Below are 27,088 nucleotides of genomic sequence, written 5' to 3'. Positions count from 1 at the left end.
TTCCCAGGTGGTGGCTGTGACGACATGCTGACCATGGCTAGAGCGCAGACTAGTTGCAACCAGAAGGTTGATGATTAAGATTCCTGAAACATCATCCTGTAACCTCACCTCCAACCAATCAGAAGAAAGTCCATGAGCTGCAACCTCACCCTAAATGTTGCCCTGAAAGCTATCGGGGGATTTGGGTCTTCTGAGCAAGAGTTTTCCTCATTTGGCCTTGGAATAAATGCTGTATTTTCCTCCACCTCGGTCCGGTGTCAGCAGTACATTGGCTTTGCCGCGCAGCAGGCAAGAGGACAAGTTCGGTTCGGTAAAAATGTGGGTGACTACTAAGGGGAAGCTGTCCTAAGTGAGCATCTCACCCTTGGCGTATAGGCTCCTGGCTGGTGGCAGCATTGGGATCCTCTCCAGCACTGCCTGAGCAACTTTGCCTCATAGACTGTCCTGAGCGCTTGCTGCAGATCTGGCATGGTTGGCCCACTGTGCTTTTGATTCTGTTGTGAAAGAAAGAAAAGGTCCTGATCTTTAAGACATCTCTGGTAAGTGGCAGAATCTCATGGGAGAGGATATCAGGTTATCTTTCCCTATTAGGATGCCTTGAAATTTGGACCTTTTTTGGGTTCGGGAGACAGGGAGAAAACCATAGGACTTGGTTATCTAATTTTGAGCTGGGTGCTGCTTTCATTACATTTTTTCCTTCAGGGTTCCTGGAGAAGACCAGACATAACATTTGCATCTCAACCGCATTGAAGTTGATAACTAACTGGAGTTTGAGGAGTCTGTCAAGATTTTTCCCAGATGATAGTCTGATGAAATTGAAACAGTACCGCCCATTTTGATCTTTCGTGTGCACACAACACAAAATTCAATCCTCAGCCAGCAAACGGAAGCCTCAAAATTCAAAGCAGGTACAAATCAAAATTCAAAGTCAAAACAACAGCCTCCTAGTTTCACTAAGTGCATGACTGCTATCCATTTGGTGCCTATCAAACGGGAACTCTCTCCAGGAGAGAGCCCCATCAACCCCGGGACTCCCCTGCCTTAGGTACTTCCAGATAGGGTCAAAGGGACCTTGATCTCATCAGGAAACTCAACCTAGTCTTGGCTGAGGAGTCTCGGCATCACTAGCGGCATTCTTTTCAGTCCCAAGTTTTTGAGCAGCTGGAGGTCCTGACCGAGGTTGAGAGGGTGAAGGAACTGAGCCCCAAAGCTAAAAGGGCTTTGGCAGCTGCTGGGCTTGTTCTCTGTTTCCATCCTCCTGCCTTAAGCCTGGTCCATTGGTTATGGCAACCCAAGTGCCTGGGACCCAGATCCCCGCCTCTCCCGTTCCGGATTGCCCGGTGATCTGGCGTTGCTGGGCTACACCGACTCTCCGCCGTTCCAAGGGAGGTGACACAGGGGCTGCCCTTAGAGAGTCACATCAAGCCAAGGTGTCCAGGGGTAGGAGAGAGGAAAGGAGTTTCGAGCCCCATGTTGGGTGCCTAGGTTGTTGGCACGAAACTGGCCTCTCTACCTCAAAAATGGAATGAGACTCGCAGGCAGTTTGGCAAGATTAGAAAATAACAGCTTTATTGCTTTGCCAGGCAAAGAGGAGTCATAGTATCAAGCAACGGGTTCAGGTATCAGAGGTTCCTTGTTGCACTACAGAATGCAGACTTGGCGTGGTGCGACACAACATCGCTCGGCACTGCCCAGCAGGGTGCAGCACCACCTAGCGCGGCGCGGCATGGCCCAGCGCGGCATGACCCGGCACTGAGCAGCCCGGCACGGCGGGCCATGGCACAGTATAGCACGGCCTGGCACAGCCTGGCACTGCGCGGCACGGCACGGCTTGAAACAGCGCGGCACGGAGTGGCACTGGCTGGCCCAGTGCGGCATGGCCCAGCGCGGCATGGCCCGGCACTGTGCGGCCCGGCATGGGACGGCTCAGCGCAGGAACCACAGTCTTGCTGTCTGTGAACAAAAAAGTCATATAACCTGGCCTCCCTTACCTCTTCGGAACAGTCCATCAGAGTGATTGATAGGTTTTGAGTCCTCAGAAATGTTCACAGAATAAAACGTAACTCTCAACTTTTAGGTTTGCATTTTATTTCATTGACATATTCTTGCAACTTCCAAGTCTTGAGGCTGAAAAAGGAACCCAGAGTCAGAGACCAACAATTTATCGGACAGGGACTCATACAAATCAGAGGTTAAGGCCCTGGAGAGAAACCCCGCTGCATATTCAGTGAGCAGGCAGAGAAAGGCAGCGATCTTGGCTACCCAGGGGAGGAAGAGGCAATCAGTTACAGTGGGCCTGACATCGGAAGGGCTCCATGTTCGTGAGGGGCCTGCTGGAAGGTGTCCCCCAACAACTCTTTGGATTAATAACTGTCGAGCGGGCCGCTATTTCCTGTGGAGGACCGAACATACAGGGGCCGTTCTGGTCTGAAGGCTGGAACAATTGTTAGTTGGGGGTCCAGCCACCCACGTAGGTAGTTACTGATTAAACTTTCAACTTAGGCGCCGGGAGGCACACGGCTGGGAGGTGCATGAGGTGGGAGGTGCACCTCTTGCTGCAAAACCGGCCTCTGGACCCTGAAAATGGATTCAGACTTGGAGGTAGAGTTTGGGATGTTTAGAAAAGAACAGCTTTATTGCTTTGCAGGAGGATCATGCCTTAGAGACCGTGAATCCATCCTAGGCTTAGGGTCTTGAGGTTTTATAGAAAACTGGATGGAACAGACAAGGTGATAACAATCAGGGCGTTTTACAGGCTGCTACATTCCTCTTAACCTCAATGATCTTCCTGTCTTTCTGGAGGAACTTTGGAGACTCTGTCCATTCTTCTGGGATTATGGACCCGTTATGTCCTCCCTGGTTAAAACTGTTGAATGTTTGTGGGTTGTTTAGCATAAAAAGCGGTAAGGGAGACAAAGTAAATTGCATGATTTCTTAGAAAGAATCGGGAAACAATTTTAGCATCGGGGAAGTCGGTTCGTTTCCCCTGAACAGAGGTAGGGTCGGTGTGCCTAGTCTGCAGCCTGGGGCACCTCCACTCCTTACTTGGAAGTGCCTAATACCCCAGCAGCGCCAGAACTAGTTTCCAGTTCATCCCAGAGTTCTATATTTCAACATAGTTGAATTATTTTATCATGCTGTTGCTGGGGAATGTGAGTAACATTTCTAAAGCTACTAGTTTTATGTTGAGCTTTAAAGTCTATAATTGTTATCTTCGGAAAATGTTTGACCCACAGTATGTCCAAATCAATTTAATAAAATCACTGTATTAAAAAAAATCTTTCAGCTTAGGATCAGGAGGCAATGACGGGCATAAGGTATGGATGAGGCAGGACTGGGTCCAGCAGGCAGTGGACAGAGAACAAGAGAGCAGCGATCTTATGAGGCCTGATGGTACCCCAGGTAAGGTAGGGTGCTTCCTGACAGGCTGCAAAAAAACCTTGATAAGGACTGAAACGTGAGCTCCCCTAGTGCCCTTGTCTCCTGCCTCCTGACCACTTCAGTGATGTTCCATGTAGCCCTGCATATTGTACCCCACTGTGCCTCCTGTCTCTGGGACCTGGAAGGATTCATTGAATAAAGTATATATTTGACTGGAATCCTTGGTGACAGAGGATGGTAACATCAGACCGAGCTTTGAAAACTCTAATTCAAAATTAATGGAAAAAAAAACACTGGCAAATATATGAATAACTATTACTCAAGCTGAAGAGGATGATGACAGGTCTCATAAAAACACCACCACCACACGACTTAATCATTGGAGAATCTGAATAATTCTTTAGCTTTAGGGTTGTTTTCCCGTTGTGTAAAATCTAGAGTTTGCATAGGTTTTTTGTTTGCTTGTTTGTTCGTTTGTTTTGGCTTTGGGGGTGTTTCCCAGCTGTGTAAAATCTGACCACGGAGAGTCTGAGGATCTTAGTGCATCATGAGTCTTGGGGCTCGTGCCAGGCCAGCTGATTGTCACTTCCCCCAGGCAGTGAGCCAGAGCTCAGAGCTCACCTCACAGACTCATTGAAGTTACTGTCCCATTTATTTTCTTTTATATAAAATCCTTAAGGATAGTTTGAGTTCTCTCTAATCTAGTAAAGTTTCTCAGTCTCTATCCTCTCCTCTTCCCCAACATTTTCATCCACTGGGTGTTCACCTGATACACAGTGAGCCCCCTCTGGCCTGCTTTGAGCAGCAGCCTTGCTCTCCGGCATCCTTAAACTCCGAGGGACTGGGTCCACATCTAGGCAAGCTGTAGAGCGGTCCATTTTACCTTGCCAATGGATTATGAGTATGAAACATCTGCTCACTGATAAATGGCAGCATTTAAGACAGTCCATGTCTGTCAATTAGGTGTTATGTAGTCTTTTTCTTTTGGTTCATAATTCATTAGTTTTTACAAAAGATCAATTGTTGACTGTAAAGAATGTAGACTAATGGGATGCAGTATTCAATTTTATGCCTGTGTTTTTCTTATTTTTTGTTTTTATTTTCTCAGCGGAAGTACAGCTGATTTACAATGTATTAGTGCCCGCTCTAAGGCATAGTGCTTCAGTTACACATATATACACTCCTTTTTGTATTCTTTTCCATTATAGACTAATACAAGATACTGAATATAGTTCTCTGTGCTATAAACGTGTTGTTTATGTATTTTATATATAGTGGTTAGTACCTGCAAGTCCACAAATTTTGACTTTTGAAGAAGGCGATGTTCTGTCAGAGTTCAGCAGGTGTTCTGAGTGAATGGGTGGGTCCGTGGATGTCTCTCTCGGTGTCTTGTGGGAGAGGGTGAGCTAAGAGCACCCGTTTACTCTGTCATCTTGGCTGCTCTGAATATACTCATCTTATAACTCAAATTTTGTTCCCTTTGACCAACTTCTTCCCATTTCTGCCAGCCTCAGCCTCTGGCAACCCCTGTTCTACTCTCAACTCCTATGACCTAGACTTTTTTAGATTCCACATAGGGGTAAGATCACACAGAATTTGTCTTTCTGTGTCTGGCATATTTCAGTAGCATAATGTCCTTCCGTTTCATCCACGTTGCAGCAAATGACAGTACTTACTATTTCTTTAAAGGCTGAATAATATTCTACTGTACATATCTATACATTATATTTTGCTCATCCACCCATTTGTCGGTGAATACTTAGGCTGTCTTCATCTCTTGCCTACTGTGAATAATGCTTCAATTAACTTTGGAGTGCAGATCTGATTTTGTGAGATAGCATTTCCTATGGATATATGCCCAGAAGTGGGACTGCTGGATCGTTCGTCAGTCCTACTTTTTATTTTTTATGGAAACTCCATAGTGTTTTCTAAAATGGTTGTTCTCATTCACACTCATTTTTTGGAAGGGTTTAAAAAGGACTGGCAATAAACACTATCTCCTCTATTCTTGCACCATGCCTTGGTAACCTCCATTTCACTTTTGTCTATGATTTTGACTACTTTAGATACTGTATATGAGTGAGAACATCCAATACATTTTTAGTGACTATCATATTTCACTTAACACAAATTCCTTGTGTCTGTTCATGTAGGACCATAAGACAGGCTCTTTTTCTTAAGGCTGCATAATAGTCCATTTTATGAATATACCCCATTTTTGTCTCTTCATTCATCCACACGTGGACATTTGATTCACCAAAATTCCTCAGACTCCTGAACCTTCTCCCAGGCTCATCTGTGCTCTTTCTTGTAAAATCCTGTTTTGGCAAGAACTTACCTAATTCAGTCTCACCAGAACCTTCCATTCTTTGTTTCTGCTCACCCTGAATACCTGACCGGCTTTGTCATCCTTCGCCATTCTCGCTGGCCCATCTTCAGCAAAAATCCCATTAGGTTTGTTTAACTAGATAGCCCCTTTCCCCTGATGTTTCCCCTTAGTCATTTTCCATCTTCTGTCTGCAACCCTGCTCCTTGGCTATAAATTAGCACTTGGTCATACTGTATTTGGAGTTAAGCAGCCTCTCCACTGCGAAGTCCCATTAGAGAAGTCCTTGTACTACTGGTATGTTTCTGAATAAAGCATGTCCTGCCACTTTAACAAGCATCATTGAATATTCTCCTCTATAGCAACACCATACACCATACACAGCATGGAGTCGATGAACTGTACTGCGTTGGCATTGGTGCCGTGAGCTTCTCCTCTGTAAGCAGCATCCTACAAGCGACAGAACTTTCGATCCTTACGTTAATACCAAAGGCGTTAAGGTACCCTACTTTGGTACCAAACCCGGTACTTGGGGCCTTAGGGAAGCACCTTCTGGTGGTGAACACTCTGCTTCATTAACTTTAAGCAGATCCCTGAACCTCCTAGTCTTATCTGTGGACTTTATTAAATTTAGTTTTAGCAAAAGCCCCGCTAAGTCCATTTCACAAGAACCTGATCTCCCTGGATATCTGATCAGGTTCGTCATTCTTCACCTCCATGGGATTCTATAGTATTTGTCTCTCTTTTGACTGGCTTATTCCCTTAGCATAATGTCCTTGATATTCATTCATGCAGTAGCGTGTAATGTTTATTTTTCTTTAGGCTGGGTAATATTCTATTATATGTATATACACCGTTTTCTTTCTCCATTCATCTATTGACGGACATTTGGGTTGGTTCTGACTTTGACCATTGTGAATATGTTGTGACAAACACGGGGGTCTAAGTATCTCTTTGAGATAACACTTCGAGCACTTTTGCACAAATGTCCAGGAGTGGGATTACTGGGTGAAAAGGTATTCTCTCTTTTTATATTTTTGAGGGACCTCTGTAATGGTTACACTATTTACAGTCACAGCAAGTGCTCTTGAGTTTAACTTCTCCACTTCCTTAGCAGCAATTGTTTGCTTCTCTCTTTTTAAAAAAACAAATCTTTTTTTAAAACTTTTTTTGGGGGGGGTGAGAAGGTAATTAGATTTATCTAGTTATTTACTTTTTAATGAAGGTACTGGGGATCGAACCCAGGACCTCGCGCATGCTAAGCACACACTCTACGCTGAGCTATACCCTCCACTCCCCAGCAACAATTGTTGTTTTCTATTCTTTTGATAGTGGTCATTCTGATACCTGTGAGGTAATGATATATCGCTGTGGTTGTGATTTGCAGTTTCCTGATGATTAGTGATGTTGAGCATGTTTGCTGGACATTTCTCTACTTTCTTTGGGGAAATGCCTATTCAATCGCTGCCTCATTTTTAATCGGGTTATTTGTTTTGTTCTTTGAGTTGTAGAAGTTTGTTCAATATTCTGCATGAGAAGCCCTTATCAGATATATAATTTACAATTACTTTCTCCCATTCTACAAGCTGCCTTTTGCTCTGTTGTTTTCTAGATGCTTAATACTTTTAAAGTTTGATGTAATCTCATTTGCCTATTTAAAAAATCTATATGGACAGTGTATTAGTGTATTTGGGGTAATAAGTATAATAATTAAATGCACAATGGTTACTGTAATAGTTTTCTGTTGCTGTGTAACTCATTGCCACAAACTTAGTGGTTTAAACTAAACTTATTTATTAAGTCATATTTCTGTTGTCATAACTGCCCACACTGTGTTCAGAGTTGAGCCCAGTCCCCTTACTGTTATGTCCCACTCGGAGGTCCTCATACATATTGCTATGATCCTGAATAAGCCTGTGTAAGCACCATCCATTGCATCATACATGGAACTGTACCATGCAGTGTATGTGGTGCTGTACCTCAGCACTGGACCTCAGGGTCACAGTCAGGTGTATTTTAGCACAATTCCGAGTCACTTTTCGCTGACAAGGATTCTTTTTTCACTATACTTTAGACAGGCTCTTGAACCTTCTCCTAGGCTCATCCAGGCACTTACTTGAACAATCTTGTTACAGCAAGAATCCTGCTATGTCAGTTTCACTAGAACAACCCCCTCTTTCATTTCTGATCTCTTTGGATATCTCATCAGGTTCCTCATGCTTCTCCACCCCTCCAGGTAGTATCTGATTACCCTGACCTCTCTTTGGCAAGAATCCTATCAGGTTGGTTCCACCAGAGCTTTTATCCCTGATGTTTCCTCTTAGTAGTTTCCCATCCACTGTAAATTCCCATTTGCCCATACTGTTTCGTGAGCTAAGTGCAGTCTCTCCCTTACTGTGAAGTCCCAGTTGGAGAGGCCCCTGTCCCTATTGCTATGGTCCTGTATAATGCCTGTCTTCTCGTTTTCGCAAGCATCATTGAATAATCTTCTTTACTGTCGCACAGGACTACAACACTGAAACACGGCTTGGCCAGACCAAACTGCGTAAGTAGCACTATACTCACTGCGCACACGATACCATTAAACTCACTTCGTGGCTCCTTGCGAAGCTGTGCTGGGCTCGGCAGCTCTTCTCAGCACTCTCGGGAGCAGCTGGAGGAGGACTCAACTTCTTGAGCTCCCTAATTTTAGGCTGGGAGATCATGGCAACAGCTGAAAAAACCAACACAATGCCGTAACCATCAAGCAGCAAGCCGGCCAAGCAGTTCAAGAATTTACCACCTCCTTCTGGTGAGACCACTCTGCCACTCAGTGCCAGTTGTTCTAAAAACCTACCCTGGATTTGTTTTGAGCATAAACAGTAAGACACATATACAACAAAAAGGATGGTGATGAAGGAAGAGATTCTGTATTAATTGCACAGTTCCCTAGAACAGGGCCACCAGGGGAGGTAATCTGCAGGATCAGCAGAAAGGTGGGGTGAGGGCCTTTCTGGAGGTTTTCTCTGGAAGTATTGGCAAGGTAAGCAGGGCAGAAACTATGATGGGAGAGTTTGAACAGTTCCTAGGGACCCTGAACCATACGGTTAGCCCCCAGTAGTCTTGCACTTGGCCCTGAAGTGATTAGGGCAGGGGATAGAGTCCTGGAATGTAGAGATCTGATAAAAGAATCTGTCCAGGTAGGGGGTATGACTCTGAATTGGTTTGCTTGCATATCAAAGTTTTTTTTTTTTTTGGCAGATAAATTGTTTGTTATCTCTTGGATTTAGTTAATCCAGGCGGATGGGTTCCCATATCCAAAGGCTCCAAATTCCACCAGAAGGGTGGGGGCGGCTCACAGCCCTGCTCTCCTGACAGTTCACCTGAATGACGATATTGCTGCGCTCATGGTCGATGACGGCTCCAGCATGTGCAAGGCCGGCTTCGCAGGCAACGATGATCCCCGGGCCGTCTTCCCCTCCATCGTGGGGCACCCTCAGCACTAGGGCATCATGGTGGGCATGGGCCAGATGGATTCCTATGTGGGTGACGAGGCCCAGAGCAAGAGAGGCATCCTGACCCTCAAGTACCACATCGAACATCATCACCAACTGGGAGGACATGGAGAAGATCTGACACCACACCTTCTACAACAAGCTGCATGTGGCCCCTGAGGAGCACCCCATGCTGCTGACCAAGGCCCTGCTGAACCCCAAGGCCAACCATGAGAAGATGACCCAGATCATGTTCGGGACTTTCAACACCCCAGCCATGTACGTGGCTATCCAGGCTGTGCTGTCCCTGTACTCCTCTCGCCGCACCACTGGCATCATGATGGATTCTGGTGATGCGGTCACTCACACTGTGCCCATCTACGAGGTGTAAGCCATCCCCCACACCATCGTGCGTCTGGACCGGCTGGCCAGGACCTGACGGACTACCTCACGAAGAGCCACACGAAGCGTGGCTACAGGTTCATCACCACAGCTGAGTGGGAAATTACACGTGACACCGAGGAGAAGCTCTGCCGTGTTGCCCGGGACTTCCAGCAGGAGATGGCCACCGCCACCTGCAGCGCCTTCCTGGAGAAGAGCTACGAGCTGCCTGACGATCAGTTCATCACCACCGGCAACGAGCGCTTCTGCTGCCCTGAAGTTCTCTTCCAGCCTTCATTCCTGGGCATGGACCCTCCTCTGGCAACCACGAGACTACCTTCAACTCCATCGTGAAATGTGACGTCAATGTCTGCAAGGACCTCTATGCCAACATGATGCTATCTGGTGGGACCACCATGTATCCTAGCATCGCCGACGGGATGCAGAAGGAGTTCACTGCCTTGGCTCCCTGCACTCCCCTCCTCCCCAGCGCAAGTACTCCATGTGAATCTGCAGCTCCATCCTGGCCTCATTGTCCACCTTCCAGCAGATGTGGGTCAGCAAGCAGGAGTACAACGAGTCCGGCCCTTCCACTGCCCACCGCAAATGCTTCTAGGTGGACTTAGTTATATTCCACCCTTTTCTTGACAAAAACTAACTTGCGCAGAAAATGAGGTGAAATTGGCATGGCTTTATTTGGTTTTTGTGGTTTTTAAAAAATACATAAATTTATTTATTTTTGGCGCTTGACTCAGGATTTAAAAACTGGAATGGTGAAGGTGACAGCAGTCAGTTGGGTCAAGCATCCTTAAAGTTCTACAGTCTGGCTGAGGACTTTGTACATTTTATTTTTCAATAGTCATTCCAAATATCATGAGATGTATTGTTACAGGAAGTCCCTTGCCTTCCCCAAAGCCACCCGCTTCTCTAAGGAGAAGGGCCAGTCCTCGCCTGAGTCCACACAGGGGAGGGTGATAGCATTATTTTTGTGTAAATTATGTACTCCAAAATATTAAAAAAGTTTGCCTTAATACTTGTTTTTGTTTATTTTATTTCGAATGGTCAGCCATCACGGCCCCTCTTTTTGTCCCCCAACTTGAGATGTATGAAGGCTTTTGGTCCCCCTGGGAGCAGGCTGAAGTGTGGAGGCAGCCAGGGCTTACCTGTACACTGACTTGAGACCAGTTCAATAAAGTGCACACCTTAAAGAAAAAACAAGCAACCAAGCAAGCAAGCAAGCAAACAAACAAACAAACAAATTCCATCAGGAGTACAGAGAATAAGGAGGGAGGGGATAGCTCAGTGGCAGAGCGCATGCTTAGCATGCATGAGGTCCTGGGTTCAATCCTCAGTACCTCCATTAATAAAAAAAAAAGGAGTACAGAGAGTAAGATAGTATAGTTAATACAATTGACCCTGTGTGGCTCAAGCATTTCTTAAAGGCTTTGGCGGTAATGAATGGAAGATACCTTAGCCACAGGAGTTACCCAAGTTGAACATGTTCTAGAGACCTGATGTGCAACATTGTGCCTACAGATAGCAATGCAGTCTTGTATATCTATCAGTTAAGAGGGTAGATCTCATTAAATGTTCTCACCCCAATGAAATAAAATACAATAAAATAAATGTAACAGTAGGGAACTACATTACTACACTATTTTAAGAGGCAAACAAACAGGAAATTGATCAGTAATATACCTATTAATAAAATTATCAAAAGTTTGAGAGGTTTATAACTTACAGTGTGCAGGCAGGATAGAACGTAGCAGGATCCTGGGTGAAGCAAACTGCTGGCTTAAGGAAACAGACATCCAGTGGGTGATACTGTTGTAAACAATCCCAGAGAAGTTTGGAGGAGGAGTAAGGGAGGCTGCTGTAAGTGTAAAGCAACACAGCTGTGTTGAGTCCAAGGGATCATGTTGAAGAAGAGCTTGAGTAGGATGCTAAGTCCTCTTTAGCAGCGAACTCCTGGGCTGGGGTAACGCTGCCTGCAGCATGGTCCTCTACGACAGTGAGCCAAAATCATTTTTGAAAAGTTGTTAAGTCCTATGTACCCTGGATAATCTATTTTGATGCTGGGAAGCCTCATGCAGGGCTGTCAGGCAACGGATGTTCTGTCTGCTCTCAGGCCCGTGGCGGTCTGGACAAACTGTTCAGGCAGGTCCAGGTTCAGGTGGGGAAGCAGCTCCTCAGTTTCTGGAGGGGAAAAAAAAAAAGACTCCAATTTGTTACTCATTGTATGGTCATGTACAAAGGGTTCTGAGGTCCATTTAGTAGCAAATACCCACAGATAGTCTTTCCAAGAATGTCACTTTTCATCCCTGCATCCTTTTCTCCAGAAGTTTCTGAGTCAGGCTCCTACTCCAGAGTCCATCATCAAAAACTTCATTTCCCCACTGACTATATTTTTTAGTTTAAATTTTAATTTAACTAAAATTTTAAATAGAAAAAATTCAGAAGACCCATAAACCATAACTTAGTAAGTGCAACGATAATTTTCACTCTCCTCACCTTAATCTTCCACATTACTCACAACCTCACCTCTGCCATAACTGATTTTATTCATCTCCTGAGTTTCATTTAGGTTTCTTTGTGAAAATACTATTATAAATTTACATCCTAGTTCTCCTTTTCTTACACAAAAAATTATTATACTTTGCTTTTTTCACTTAATACAATCTGGATCTCTTTCCAAATAATATTTGAATATCATTAATGAATTTTTAAAAAGAGCCTATGAAATTCACATGAGTCTCTTAACTCTTCCTTACAGTAACTGTATTCCAATGGCATATTCTTCTGTATTGTTGCAAGTCAACCAGTGAAAACATCTGGGAACTTAAATAGAGGAAAAGGTTCAATAATATAGTTCTCATCTTGATGACGTCATCATATAAGAAGGCAGTATTAATTTCAAGTGAAAACCCCAGAGAACATGAGCTTTGCAATAACTTTTGAGTTAAAGGTAGGAACAAGTGTTAGGTTAAAAACATTTTCGGTCCTGATCATCACTAGAAGTTAAAACCACTATTTTGGAAGGCTACAACTTGTATTTCGGCTAGCAAGAAAAAAGAAAGGAAAAGAAAAAATAGGCAGGCAGAAGCAAAAGAGGAGAACGAGAGAAAGAAAAAAAGAAAGGAGTAGAATATGGTAAAAACTGGCCAATAATTATTGCAAACAAACCATGCTAAATTATGTCCCAGCTTTGTATGAAGGTGTCTTACAGGTGTATTATAGGTGTATCCACAGAATATAAAAGTGGTAAAGAGTTGATCTGACCAGATTGAAAGAAGAATAGGATGGGAAGACTATAACAGAATTAAATCTCATCGCGCATTATTTTAAATAGATGTGGTGGAAAATGTTATTCTGTTAGAAGTTAGTTGATTGCCTTCCTGCCGTGCCTTTTCCTGACAAGCAGAAGCAACTGGTAAAAAAAAAAAAAAAAAAATTGTTTTTAATTCTAGTGGATCATCGGTATGCTTATTTAGAAATAGGTTTTTATTGCCATTTAGTGATTTGCCGACTTTAGACATTTTACAGTTGAATCTTGAACAACATGGGAGTTAGGGGAGCCGACTCCACTCCATCAGCAGCTCAAACCTGTGTTGGTTAAGGGTCAACTGTACATTCAATTCTTACATGGTGCATGAGGATTTAACTCATCTGCACAATGTCCCCTGCACTCTCCTCCCCACCTGCGTTCTCCTAGGTCCACCACATACCTCTGCAACTTTAAGCTATATACTTTAACTTTCATTCCCTTTTCACAAGCCTCTGTGTTTTCTGTTTGCAGCAATCAATAAGATGAAGATGTCAGCATTACTCTCCTTCCCTCATCCTTCCTTCTTCTTTAGCATGAAATTTTTATCAAGGATGGGAACTATTTTACAGGAAGGAATCAAGAACAAGATAAAATGAATGGAGGTATTTTGTGACCATTCTCATTAATTTTAAAATCATGATTTGGATGGGGCATATCAGTAAATTCTTTTCTCTTAAAGATGACATTATACCCTTTAAAGAGGTGCAACGCCAGGCTAATGGATAAAAGCTTCATAATGTTCTCACCTGACTGTGAATTGGTAGACAGGCACAATAATAGAATTTTGGGGAAAAATAATCCAAACTCGAAACTGATGGAGTTTAAATTCTTTTATGACTCAGGAATGAGATCTAGGTTTTCCCTTTAGCCTTTTTCCTTAAGACATTAGCCTAGTGTTAGCTTACACAGCTTATAAAATACAGGCATTATTGGAATGATTTCTGGACATAAAAGAGAAGTTTTCATTCTTCCTTTGAAGAAAGAAGAATATGAAATAACACGTACATAGGATCATTTTTCCCCGGGGAGGGAATGGGGTACATCCAATTCCAACCTTGATTCCTAGTGTCCTTTAAATAAATATTTGCTGAATGAATGAGTTTAGATCTATAAGAGATTAATAAAGGATGGGGGGAATTATACATTTTAGAGCTTAAAGATAATTAAGGTCTGCCAAAAATGTACCTATTGCCACTAGACAGAAATCTAGTCTGGAAAGACTGCTAATCTGATGCAGGATGGCACTTCCTCTAATTTTCCGTGGTAGTATCATGCTGGAAAAAAAATACTGCCCACTAAACTAAAATGCAATGGTTTCCTGCAATTTAGTAATTTGATTTCATACGTAGTGAAAGAATACTTTCAGACTTAGGTACATATTATGTATCAATCTTGCACATGAATAAAAAAGGGAAATATAAGTAAAATTGGTTATGGTGTTCCAAAAATTTCTTCACATTCAGAACCAACTTTTCTAAATCACTTTTTGAATCAGTTGTCGATGGCTGTGGTTTTCTGTTCAGCATTGTCTCCTGTGCTACCAAAAGCGGTGGTGGTGCACCAAGTCTTCAAAGAGTGCCTCACTATGGAATCCAGGACTTTTTCCCAAGTAGCGATTCTATTCCTCAAGGGCTTTTTTTTTTTTTTTTAAATTGAATTATAGTTGATTTACAATGTTGGATGCCTGCGCTTTCTTGGTCTATCCAGAAAATGTCAATGGATGGTCTTCAGGTAACATCCAGGATTTATTTTCCGTCTTCAATGAGTTTTTAAACTAAAACTTAGAGCAGTTGTGACTGACCAACCACACCATGAGGGATAATAGCTAAGTCATTTCACTTTTTTGTGTGGGGGGTTGTTAGGCTCACAATTTAACTGTTCAGATATAGGCTTCCAAAGTACATTAAGAATTAATGTAGCTGGTGAGTAATTCAGAGCTCCCATAATCTAATAGCTTGTAGCTAGCCCCATATCTCTTTTCTGTAAGTGCTGGAGAAATCTTTTTGATTTTGGGAAAATCTTCTCTCTTTTCCTAAGGAAAACTTTAAGTCTGAGAGACTCCTATGCCTGTTAATTCCCTCCTCTTAGGGTTGTGGGTTTTATTAAACAATGCACTTAACTCAGCTAAAATAAGGACAATGTGAACAGCTACTTTCAAGCTTGTAAGTGGAGGTAATGGCAACTAGGGTAATACAGCCACCTTGCCAATAATATTAAGAGACCAGTTTGTAAAATACACCCTAATTTCAGAGACGTTAAAGAGTGAAAAATGCATGTCTTAGCACCTGTGAAATACCATGGTGGCTGGGTTAATGTGTAATGGCTTTTCTTTCACCAATTTCAAGGTTGAGATTTGGAGAAGGCTTGACTAAAAGAAATCAGTACTTTTTGGTGTGTTAAAAAATCTGAAGGGGGTTATAAATAAACAGCTGCAATAGCCCAGGTTTAAAGGGGGGGGGAAAGATGTAGTCGGGAAAGCAAGAGCTGAGAAACACAGAAGGAATGGAAACTATGGATGCCAAAGGAATGGACAAGTTTTAAAAAGGGGGGCAACGCCACAAGGTTACCAAAAACATGTAATGACGCTTATAGCAATAGCCAAAGAGCAAAGTAGTTCATTCTAAAATTATTTTTACATAAGACATAAGCTCTCCAATCAGGGCCCTCTTCATTTTAGGTATGATTATTTTCCTTATCACAGATTATTATGATATATTCAGTACTGTGATTGATGTGTAGGTTTGTATCCCTCATACACAAAACTGTTTTTACACACCACTATATTCGTAGTGCGTAGTACATAATACAATTGTATGACTGAGTGGATTCTGGTTAATATTCGTCACCCTTTCATGTGCAGTGCAGGTCTCTGAATACCTAAGTTCCTTAAACCTCAGTTTTCTCATTTGTCAAAGGGAAATTATAGATTCCGCTTAAGAGCCTGTAAAGGGTTGCCCTGAATATGAAAGGCAGGAATACATATATAAACCTTAAATACTGTGCCTAGCACAAAGTAAGCGCTCATTAAACAGCAGCTTTTGTTCGATGCAGCTCATGCGGCAAACAGGAAAACAGCGCGAACGACTAGCTCTCAGTCCCATTTGCTTTTCTACAGTTCCTTTGTGGCTTTGAATTGGCAAGCAATTTCTGTGTGGACCCTCAAACGCTAAAACGTTGATGTCTATCCTGCGCTATGAGCCTAGTCACTTGGGTTGGAACAGGTTTGATTTTATAAGCTCGGGACTGGGGCCCTGACCCTGGAGGAAGTGCTCGCTTTGAAGATGTTGAGGAGGGGAGAGTGAGGCGGGAGGGAGGGGACTCTGCCGCAGGGGGTGGGGGTGCGGGTGGGGGTGGGCAAGGGGCGGTCCCCGGGCTCCTGCGTCAGAGGGGCCCCTGATTTCGCACCTTGCCTGACGTCAAACCTCAATGAGGGCTGCAGCGCTACATTCCCCGCGGATGTCTACGTGGGCTGAGCCGTGACTAGAGCCCGGGCCCTGCGAGTGACGCTCTCGCTCTTCTGCTCCCGCGCTGGCGGGAGAGACGGTGGCTCGAATTTCTGGCTCTGCGGGCGGCGGGCAGCCGAGGCGCTCTGGACGGTCCGGAAACCAGGCACCGCCGGGGATCTGGAATAAGAAGAGAGCCCACTCCGCGGGTCCTCAGCCCCCACGCAGGTCCGCAGGGAACCCGTGCTGCCTCAGCCGAGGTGAGAACGGCGGCGGGGCGAGGTGGGGGCGGGGCGAGCGCAGGGGGGGCGGGGCCAGGCGGCGCGCAGTCCGGACGACGCCCGCGGGCTCTGTGCGCGCGGCGGGGTGTTGACCCGTGCCCGGGACGCCTGCTTTCTTCCGACGGACGCGCGGACGGCTCGGCGGGCTCCCGCGCCCACCTCGCAGGTCCTCGACTTCCCCTCACCCCGAGTCCCTTTCTGCTCCTCCTGCGTGAGCGGGGCCGGCGTCTCCGGGCCCGGGTCGAGGTGGCTGGGCGTGGGGTGGGGGTGGTGCGCAGGCTGCCTTGAGATTCGGTGGGGGGCCCTGGGTCGGAGGGGCTCGCGGACCAGGCCTTGGGCTGGGGCCTGGGGAGGGGGCGGCCTGCGGATGTCGGATTTAGGGCTTTGTACCTGTGGGGACTTGCATGGGCACCTGCGGAACCGAGATCCGAAGCCACCTGTCCGCAAATCGCTTTCCCCCAGTGTCCTGCGTTATGCCCCGCGCCCCCAGACCTAGGCCTTTACCGGCCTCTGGCGATTAGAATTTATTTCGGAAATGTTAGATTTTTGTGTTCACGATCATTTTACTATTGTCGTGCAACAGTTGTGTAAATCTGGTCACATTACGCCGTCGTTATCACGTGCTCCTAAGGCCCTTTAAGGTTCCTAGCGTTTTCCGACGCGATGATTCTGGCAGCGCGTGGAAGAAATAGTGGCTCTCACGGAACTGAAATGTTTTTTACTCCCCCTCCCCTTTGAATTGTGTTTACTTTGTTTTGTTTGTTTACAGCGATTATATACTATCAGGAAAAAAAAACGCTGAAAAAGCTTATAGCAATCTCATCATCAAGAGATTTCACTGTTAAAAATTTGGGGCACATAAACATATATTCATGTTGCATAAATGTGCTAATGTGATCTGCTTTTTGATAAATTTTTAGTACGTTTTTCTGTATCAGTGCATGATCATTTTTCCACTGCTTTCTGAACTTACACTGATTTGGACCCAAAGCCTGTAAGTCAAGAATTTTCTTTTCCTTGAACCTTAACCGGTGGCCAACCTTAATAAAGACCACCTTAAAGATTCAATAAAATATCACTGCAGTGGCCAAGATATTGGATAGAAAAAAGCTGAATTCAGGATAACAATCATGTTGTGTAAAATACTGTTTGGTTAATAATTTGAAGCAATGTTTTTTTAAAATTGCAGCTTTCCAACCATTGGTGAATTGTGAAATAAATTTAGTGGATCATAACTAGCACTAAAAAAAACACAAAAAACGAAATAAGATAATAGAGAAAATGCCAGATCTCATTACATGTCCTGAGGGTATTCTGTGAAACTGTTTTAACTTTACTTGTGTGTGTGTGTGTGTGTGTGTGTCCACATATGCTGGGTCGTGATATAAAATGTATTGCTTCCCATGTGCCATGCTAATTAAGTTTGAAAGTCGCTAATTCAAGGTACTGTCAGCACTTCTTTCAGAATGAGAGCAATGATGCAATTAAGCTTAACATTAGTTTTACTCTTTTCTTTGGAATATGTGACAGTATTTATTGCAGTATATTTGATTTCTAATTATTTGTTTTCACCAAATATTAAAACAATAATTAGCGTTCCTGAAAATACAGAGTGGAAGCTATTTAAAGAAGTTCAGAGGTTAAGAGCATAAACTGCTCAGATTGACCTAGGGTCAAATCCCAGCTGCATTGGTTATTGGTGTGTGACCTAGAACAAGACAGTGCTTCTTTCTAAACCTCAGTTTCCTGATTTGTGAAGTGGGAGTTACTGGAACACCAACCTCATAAGGCTGTTTGATATTCAAATAAGATAATGCATGTGAAACTATTGATTTAGTGCCTGGCCCAGATTAAGCACTCACTAAAAGTTAGCTATTATTATTTTATTAAGACTGAATGGAGGCATTCAGGATAATTCTTGTTGCCAGAGGTAAACCTATATAAGGTGGATAATCAAAAAAAGTGGGAAATTGACAATTACTTAACAATGTTACAAGGAAAGGGACACTGAATTAAGATGGTCTTTTTATATCATTTGGCCATTGTTTTGTGTTGCTCCTCAATTGTTTTCCTATTGCTAGAAAAGTAATTTAGATTGTCATATTCAGTAAGCCAAATGCCCTTCTGTTGTGTTTCTTATTTATTATTGAGCTGATGTCTCTATTGTCAGGCAATTGAAAAATATTTCCTATAGAGATTCTGCGTTTTGTTAGCTCTTATTCAGTACCACAGTCAGCTTGAGAAACTTAAACACTACAACCCAGTGCATTTCAACGATGTTTTTATTTATGTCTGCAGTAGGTACAGATCTCAAGTATGCAAGAAATAGTCCTCCCCCTCCAAAAAAGCACAACTTTGTTTCTGTTTTGAGATAATTCTGAAGTTATCTCAGGCAGTTCAGAGATCTCTGTTAACTGCCCCTGCCTGGTTTTTGCAGTTTTAAATGTTACATAAACCAATGAAAAAAAATGTAAGCATTGCCATTTTTATAGCATTGTTATTTTTATGAAAAATAAATTGGATGATTTGGCCTCAAAAAAAAGACTGTTGCAAAAGTACTTAATTGGGTATCACAACTAAGTAAAAGGTTGGGGGAAATCTTAAACATTAATCATAATACTACTCTCAGTTCTGAAAATGTCTTTAAGTTCTTATTCTGTTTTAGAGGGACCAAAATGGAAATGTTACCGAACCGAACTTGGGTCTGCTCGCCTGCTGCACGGCAAAGCCAATCTACTGACACCAGGTTGTGGTGAAGGAAAGTACAGCGTTTATTTGCAGGGCGCCAAGCCAGGAGAACAGGCAGCTCGTGTTCAAAAGACCCGTAACTCCCCGATGGCTTTCAGGGAAGGGCTTTTTAAGGGCAACAATTGGGGTGAGGGTTGCAGCTCAGTGGATTTTCTGCTGACTGGTTGGGGGTGAGGTAACAGGGTGAATGTTTTGGGAATCTTAATCATTAATCTTCTGGTTCCATCCAGTCTGGGGTCTACCTGCTTGTGGTCAGCCTATAGTCATCATCCTCCACCTGGGTGGCGGTGTCTTAGTTTCTGCAGAACAACTCAAAGATATGCATCAGATTGTTGTATATATATCCCTTGAGGAGGAACTGGGACTTTTTTTTAATCACTGAACTATTGTTTAAGTTATCACTGCTTTTATTGCTTAATTGCTTTTCCTTTGTTTCTGCATCCCCTCACTTTCCCTAAGTAGTAACTGTTTGAGTCTGCTTTTTTTGAACTCATGGAAGGTTTAAGGAGACTAAAGCCTTTTTCTACAAACAAGAAATGGGGGACACAGGGGCTTTTGTACCCACAAAGGCCCCACAGGGTCCTGGTCCGTCTCAGTTCCCCCTTTTCTTTGATACTCTTCAATCCTGAGGGAAATGGGGTGGAACAAGAAAGGGAATAAAGTTTTGGATACAGAGGTTAATTATAAACTCACTGAGGGAACTTGGTTTTAGAGGGTCTTGGTTTCAGAAACCCCTCGAGGGTAAATCATGATATGGTTTATGAAAATACGATTTTAAAAAAAGACTGAACTCCAGCTGTCCACAAAAAGACGTCAATGAGACAAAAAAGCATATCTTGACTTTAAATCAAACATGTATTTATTTGTATGTTTTAAGGTAGATAAAATACTAAGTTTATGTGTGTATATATTTTTGAAATCATCTTATTGACTAATTTCTAAGAAGTTAACTCACCAACTACTGTGTCTCACATTGTCAGATAAGAGGGTTTTTATCTTACACTGATAAAATGAAATAGTATGCAATTAAACATTCTGTTTTGGAATTATATATAATATGATACAGAGGTGATCATCATAAATGGTTAAGAGAGGAGGCTATAGACTAGAATGTGTAGTACCATTCCATTTTTGTAAAAAACGTGTTTAGAACAAAGAAGAATATATGAAAAATGTTAATGGTGGGATTATAGCTGACTTTTATGCTCTTTATTTTTTAATTTTTATAATTGTGCTACAATTATGTTTTGCTTTCATAATAAAGTGAATAAAAGTTATTTTTTAAAGAAAAAAATTAATGTGTGCTTTCCTAATTTACCAGCATAAATGAGACTAAGTCTCTGCTCTAAGGGATTCTGACTCTTTAAACTTGGATATTTTGGGTATAAACTAATTTTCCAGTATTCTAGAAAATAATGCTGAATAGTTTCTAGTTATATTCCTTATCTTCTGAAAAGCATTTTTGAGTAAGAAAGAACATTGTTCCAGAATTTTATTAAAACACTCTTTGAGCATACTACTTTCCAAAAAATTTGCACACTGCCTAAATCTTTATTCTACTTTTAAATCCTGTCATGTCAGAACTCAGTCTACTTTTCCTGTTTTATTGCCCCTTAAATTCTTAAGTGAAACCGTAGCTCTAGCTGAATCTGTCAGCTTACTATCTCCAAATGTACTTTGTGCTTTCTTGCTTTTGTACTTTTGCTTCTTTGTTACTTGGGATATCTTCTTTTTTTGACAGTTGTATAAGCAAATTCTACCCATTTTCCAAATCCAGTTAAAAAACCATATCCACTGTGACATCCTTGGTCCCTCCAGCTAACACTGAATTTTGCAATTGAAGCCATTTGCACTTACTATTTGTGCTTAGGCATTTCTCAGATACCACCTGATATTTTTTAGTTTATTTCCCAATTCTATTTTAAACTTAATTAAGAGCAAGAAAGCTTGTTTTATATTTCTTTCTACCCCTTGACTCTCCTAGCATGCAACCCTGCACAGGGTAGGTACTAAATATTTATTCCTTGATCATACAGTGGTGCCACTGGCTTTTTTGAGTCCAAGATTTGAAATTTTTTGTTAACCAGTGATCCTGGATAGAGGTCAACATCTTGCCCACAACGGTGTGGAGGAAGAAAAAAATAATAATTTGGCTTGTCAATTGATGGATGATAAGGAATTGACAGTTTTTTAAAAATTAAAACTAACAGAGTCAAGAGTTGCATGGCTAGTTCAGGACTCAAACTTAATTTCATGTAAATACTTCTTGAAAAAGTTTCTCATGTAGCTCATTTTGGGTTTGATAGACTCTTTGTTCTTAACCCTACCAGAGGCACGGTTATGCCTTGTGTTCTTACAGCTACTGTTCCTGGAATCCAGAGCTCTAAAGTATTTGATGGTGGGTTATATGGACCATCATAGTTACTCTGTTCCAGAGCATCTTAAGCAGTCATGTGGGATTCATTGAGTCATAGTATGTAAAGTGCTTTGTGCTTCAAAGGTTAATATTTTTTCTCCTATTATTGGAAACATAATTGTGTCACTTTTCAAACTTAAATTGTGACTTGGTACTTATTTGGCTATGGGTAGACACTTAAAGGGCTTATCTTTTTTCTTTTAAATAGTTTTATTCTAATTTATAGATGTTTGCCAAGACTAAATATAGCTGATGAAATACCTGCCTTTTTCTGCTCAAGGTAAATGATTTGTTACTTTATAAAAATACCAGGTACTAATAAAATTCAGTGTTTGTATAAAAAGACCCATTTGGTCATGTAAAGTAATATAATCCCAAGCCCCAAAGAAATGATCCCTTTAAGAATTTTATTAGTACATGAAAAATGATGACATATTATTGGTTCAACTCATATCAGAATCACCTCGGGACATTTTAAATATGTATAATATGCATGTGCCTGACTCCCCACCGGGGGACTTTTGATTCTGTAAGTTATTCAAGTGGGGTCCTAGCATGTGAATTTTCTAAAATGCCAACAGCTACTTTTGATTTATTGTAACTCAGTTTCATTGTGGCATGTGTATGACATTAGAATGATGAAAATGGCAGGTAATAATGCCATGGGAGTTAAAGGCCATAAGGGTTAAAGATCAAAAATACTTAAAAGTATTTAAATTTTGTGTGTGCGTGTGATGTTAGACTCATACTTTGATTTTGCCTTTTAATGAATGTCTTAATTATATTTTAAAGACAGCACTAAAAAGTTTGTTATTTTATGATTTTCAGAGTTTAGGTCTAAACTCTGGGGTTCTCTCAGCCTGATAATTGCCATATCTATGAATGCAACTTAAAATAAAACTTTCTTTCATTTTGTTGCTTCAGGTTAATAAGTGAAGTAAAGGGAAAAAAGACCAAATTTTAAGTAACTAATTTCTTATATATTCTTTATTTCAGAGGCTGATTTAATTGATTTATTTTCCCTATAAGTGTGAGAAGTCAGAAACTATCAAAATTTCTCATAATAAAAAGTAATAGGTAAGTGAATGTTACGATAGCATTTTGATTTAATGAAGCTTTTATATTATCGAGTGTAAGGCTATGATTTCATTTTTGAACATTGATTTTAATGAATAAACTTTTTCTTTGCTGGATAATCTTATCAGAAATACTCATAACAAGATTATTCTCTTTATGGTTTTCAACAGACGAGAATGTTTGAAATAATTAGTATTAAAAACTTGATGAAATTATTTCTTAAAATCCTATTTTCACTTTCACAAAACAGCAAAAACTGTATTGCATTGAATTTATTTAAAATAATCATAAACTATATACATTTTGTGTCAGTGAATAAATTGGCTGTGTATCAGAGTTATCTGGGGAATTAAAAAGTTTCTGAATTCTAGGCTCTGTTCTCAGATGTACTAAGTCAGAATTTGGGGGGATGATTTTTATATTCATCCTGGTTTGGAAACCACTGCAGTATGTAATGTGGGAGAATTATACTTTGGGGGAGGAGGGTAGAAACTTGTAAACTATTTTTTATTTGTGGAGAAATCTTATTGCACCAGTTGGAAAAAATACCTCTTACTTGTTTGGCTTATATAATTGTCAGAAGAAAAATGTTTTTTGTTTCAGAGGCTGTATTAGTTGTTATTTTGCTTTTTAGCAACTTTATTGGATAAATTACTTTAAAATCTGGCTCTTTGTGGATTAAGCAGAAAATAAATGTGGTATCTTTACTCTCATGACAAAGTAAAAGATATTAATATGACAGAGTTCACGTAATCTGGGATTTTGTGTAGAAGCATAATGTAAAAATTAGTGAGCTTCTTTAGCGTATAGTAAACATACTATAGTAACAACTTAGAAATATAATTTATCTTTACAAATTGAGTAGTGTATGCAGTACTGAATCAATTCCTGATAACTAACAACTTTTCAGAAAATTAATAAAAAATGTAGTCATCTAGGCTTCAAAGATTGGCAACAAACTACTCTTTTAGAAGATGCATAAATCTCAGAGGAAGACAAATACTGTATTATATCACTTATATGTGAAATCTAAAAAATAAAATAAACTAGTGTATGTAGCATAAAAGAAGCAGACTCAGATATAAAGAACAAACTAGTACTGGTTGTGGGAGTGAAGGGAAGAGGGGCAAAATAGGGGAAGGGGATTGAGAGGTGCAAACTGCTATGTATAAAATAGACAAGCTATACAGATACACAGTGCAACACGCATATAGTCAATATTTGTATAGTAACTGTAAACGGACTATAACCTTTAAAAGTTGTGAATTGTGCTGTGTTGTACATCTGAAACTTATATTGTGCATCACCTACACCTCAATGAAAAAAAAAGATACAGAGGTCTCATCTCTACTGTAGGCTCACTGAGTGATTCAGGAGCTTATGGTAGGCTTGTCTGTTTTCATAATTAATAGAAATATGAGTAGGCAGGACTGATGAATAAATTTCTGTTCTCTAATATTTTCATAGCCAGTTTCCTTGTGGTAGTAAGGAATCAATGTGATTTTGCCATTTTTCTCTTTTTCAGTTTGAGTGTTCAAGGACAACAGCCGTCTATCTGACTTTGGTTATTCAATATGCAGAACAGACAAGGATATTGCAGCTATTGCCGTGTGTGCTATAGTAACCTGGAACAGGTGAGAGGATCCTGTCATCATGGTTACACCTCAAAGGACCTAGTAGTAACTTTCTCTTCTTTTACGTTTTATTAAATTCCTTTATTCGTTCATGGAACAGACCATATTGAGAGTCTACTTAGTGGGCAGATACTATTTTAAAGGTTGCAGGGATTTGGCCATGAACAAAATCAGTTTTCTTTATTAATGAATCTTACATTATAGTGCAGTAAGGCAGATTATAAATAGTCATGTAGATTTAGTACATAATAGATCAAATTGTGATAAATGTTCTGAGGAAATAGAGAAGAGTGTGCAATTCTAGGTAGGATGGGCAGATGATGTTAAGAAAGTGACATTTAAGTTGAGGTATGAATGAAGTGTGGGGGCCAGGCGTGCTTGTATCTAGGGGAAGAATTTCCAGGTAGACAGAAGAGAGAGCAAGGACAGAGACCCTGAGGCAGAGGGGTGGTTGGCATGCTGACCAAAAGCCAGGAGGCCAAAGTGGCTGCCATGGAGGGTGGGTGGGGAGTGGATGCTAAGTGACAGGTGTAAAATTGAGAGCATTGGATTTCGTAAGACATTGTAAGATAAGATAAGGACTTTGAATTTTAGACATCGATGCACAAAAGTTACAGATTTTACTGTAGTTGAGTTTATCTTGTCTTTTTTCTTTTGTTGCTTGTGGTTTTGGTGTCATAAAGGTTGCCTAATTCAAGATCATGAAGATTTATGCCTGTGTTTTCCTCTAAGAGTTTTATAGTTTTAGCTTTTACATATAGGTCTTTGATTCACCTTGAGTTAATTTTTATATATGGTATTGATTTAATTACCTCCCCAAAGCTCTGTTTTAAAAAAATACAACCATATGAGGGGTTATTAGAACTTCACCATAAGAATTTTGGGGGCGGGGACACAGTTCACTCTATAGCAATTACATGGATTGAGTTTTGGATGTTAAACCAATTTTAAGGTGTGAGGTGGTGTCTCATTGTGATTCTGATTTGCATTTCTCTGATACTGGTGATGCTGAGCAGCTTTTCATGGTCCTGTTGGCCATCTGCATTTCCTCTTTTGGAAAAATGTCTGTTCAGATCTGCCTATATTCAAAATGGGTTGGTTGGTTGGTTGCTTTTTAATTGAAATACAGTTGATTTAAAATGTTGTATTAGTTTCTGGTGTACAGCATGGATGGACTTGGAGAACATTATGCTAAGTGAAATAAGTCAGACAGAGAAAGACAAATACTGTAAGATAGCCCTGACATGTGGAATCTAAAAAGAAACAACAAACTAGTGAATATAACAGAAAAGAAACAGACTCACAGATGTAGAGAAGGAACTAGTGGTTACCAGTGGGGAGACGGAAGGGGGAGGGGCAAAATGAAGGTAGAAGAGTAAGAGGTACAAACTATCAGATGTAAAACAAGCTACAAGGATGTATTGTACAGCATGGGGAATATAGCCAATATTTTATAATAACTATAAATGGAGTATAACCTGTAAGAACTGTGAATCATTATATTGTATACCTATAACATGTAATATTGCACATCAACTATACTTCAATTAAAAATGTGATATTGTAAAATAAATATGTAAATAAATAAATTTAAAAAATTTTGATGTGGGGATACATTCAGTCTATAGCAATTATATTGATTGAGTTTTGAATGTTAAACCAATTTTTCGTTCCTGGACTAAATTCCACTTGGTCGTAACGTATGATCCTTTTTATGTGTTGCTGGATTTGGTTTGCTCATATTTTGTTGAGGATTTTTGCATCTGTATTCATAAGGGATATTGTCTGTAGCTTTTTTCCCTTGTGATGTCTTTGGTTTTGGTATTAGGGTAATACTGGCTTCATAGAGTGAGTTGAGCAGTGTTCATTTCTCTTCTTTTTGTTGGAAGAGTTTGTGAAGCATCATCTATGGAGATTTGAAGTAAGTATTTATGGTAATAATAGATGCAGTTTTCTGACCAGGGTTGGTTACTTAGAAGAGTCTCACGTTTTTCTCCAGGGTATAAGCTGTGGAATTGTGTCATAGGTGAAGTAGTGATATAATGAAGCTCTGGGTCTGCTAGTGCTAAACTGTTTCATCTTATATAATATCTAAGACAAGTTTATAATACGTAAAAATTCTGCTGTTTAGTGGCTTTTTGCTAACTCATCCTGGATACAAAGATCAATTCCAAGTGGATTGTAGATATAAGTATTGTAGGTGAGACAATAAAGCTTCTAGAAACAAATAGGAGAAAAATCTTTATGACTTTGAAGTGGGAAGAGATTTCTTAAACTGGTCACAAAAAGCAATGACAAAGAAAAAAATTGGTAAATTGAACTGCAGTGAATTTACGAAACAGTGGAAGATGACTAAGAAAGCGTAAAATTATCCTGTAACTATTCTTGGGAAAGATGTTGGATTTACTTGGGGGTTGTCTGTGTGTGCACGCATGCAACAATATAACTATTTATGAACACACATACACACGTACACAAAGTGAAAAGATAAGCCACAAAGAAGATGACACAGATCTTCCTCAATTTGTGATGAGATTACATCCTGATTGTAATTTGAAAAATCTTAAATTGAGAATGCATTTAATACAGCTAACCTACTGAAC

At 40.9% G+C, this 27,088-nt stretch overlaps 1 protein-coding gene and 1 pseudogene across 4 annotated transcripts in view; both read left to right on the top strand.

Moving 5' to 3' along the window:
- Positions 1-8,964: 8,964 nt before the first annotated feature.
- On the top strand, positions 8,965-10,177 carry LOC105072972 (actin, cytoplasmic 3-like; annotated as a pseudogene).
- Positions 10,178-16,344: 6,167 nt separating this feature from the next.
- The window catches only part of ZDBF2 (zinc finger DBF-type containing 2), a 30,883-nt gene continuing 20,139 nt past the window's right edge, over positions 16,345-27,088 (top strand). Inside the window, exons 1-3 of one of the 4 annotated variants that reach the window (XM_074364110.1) lie at positions 16,345-16,589; positions 19,276-22,851; positions 24,377-24,485. In XM_074364110.1, coding sequence (XP_074220211.1) covers positions 24,426-24,485 — 60 coding nt within the window. In that variant the 5' untranslated portion in view covers positions 16,345-16,589; positions 19,276-22,851; positions 24,377-24,425. Of the gene's footprint in view, positions 16,590-16,663; positions 22,852-24,376; positions 24,486-27,088 lie in introns of those variants that run through there. The other 3 variants (XM_074364108.1, XM_074364109.1, XM_045520507.2) reach the window with 3 other exon arrangements.

Source organism: Camelus bactrianus, chromosome 5 (assembly GCF_048773025.1).
Source record: "Camelus bactrianus isolate YW-2024 breed Bactrian camel chromosome 5, ASM4877302v1, whole genome shotgun sequence".
NCBI classification, from domain to species: Eukaryota; Metazoa; Chordata; class Mammalia; order Artiodactyla; family Camelidae; genus Camelus; species Camelus bactrianus.
This window is presented reverse-complemented; position numbering and strand designations above follow the sequence as displayed.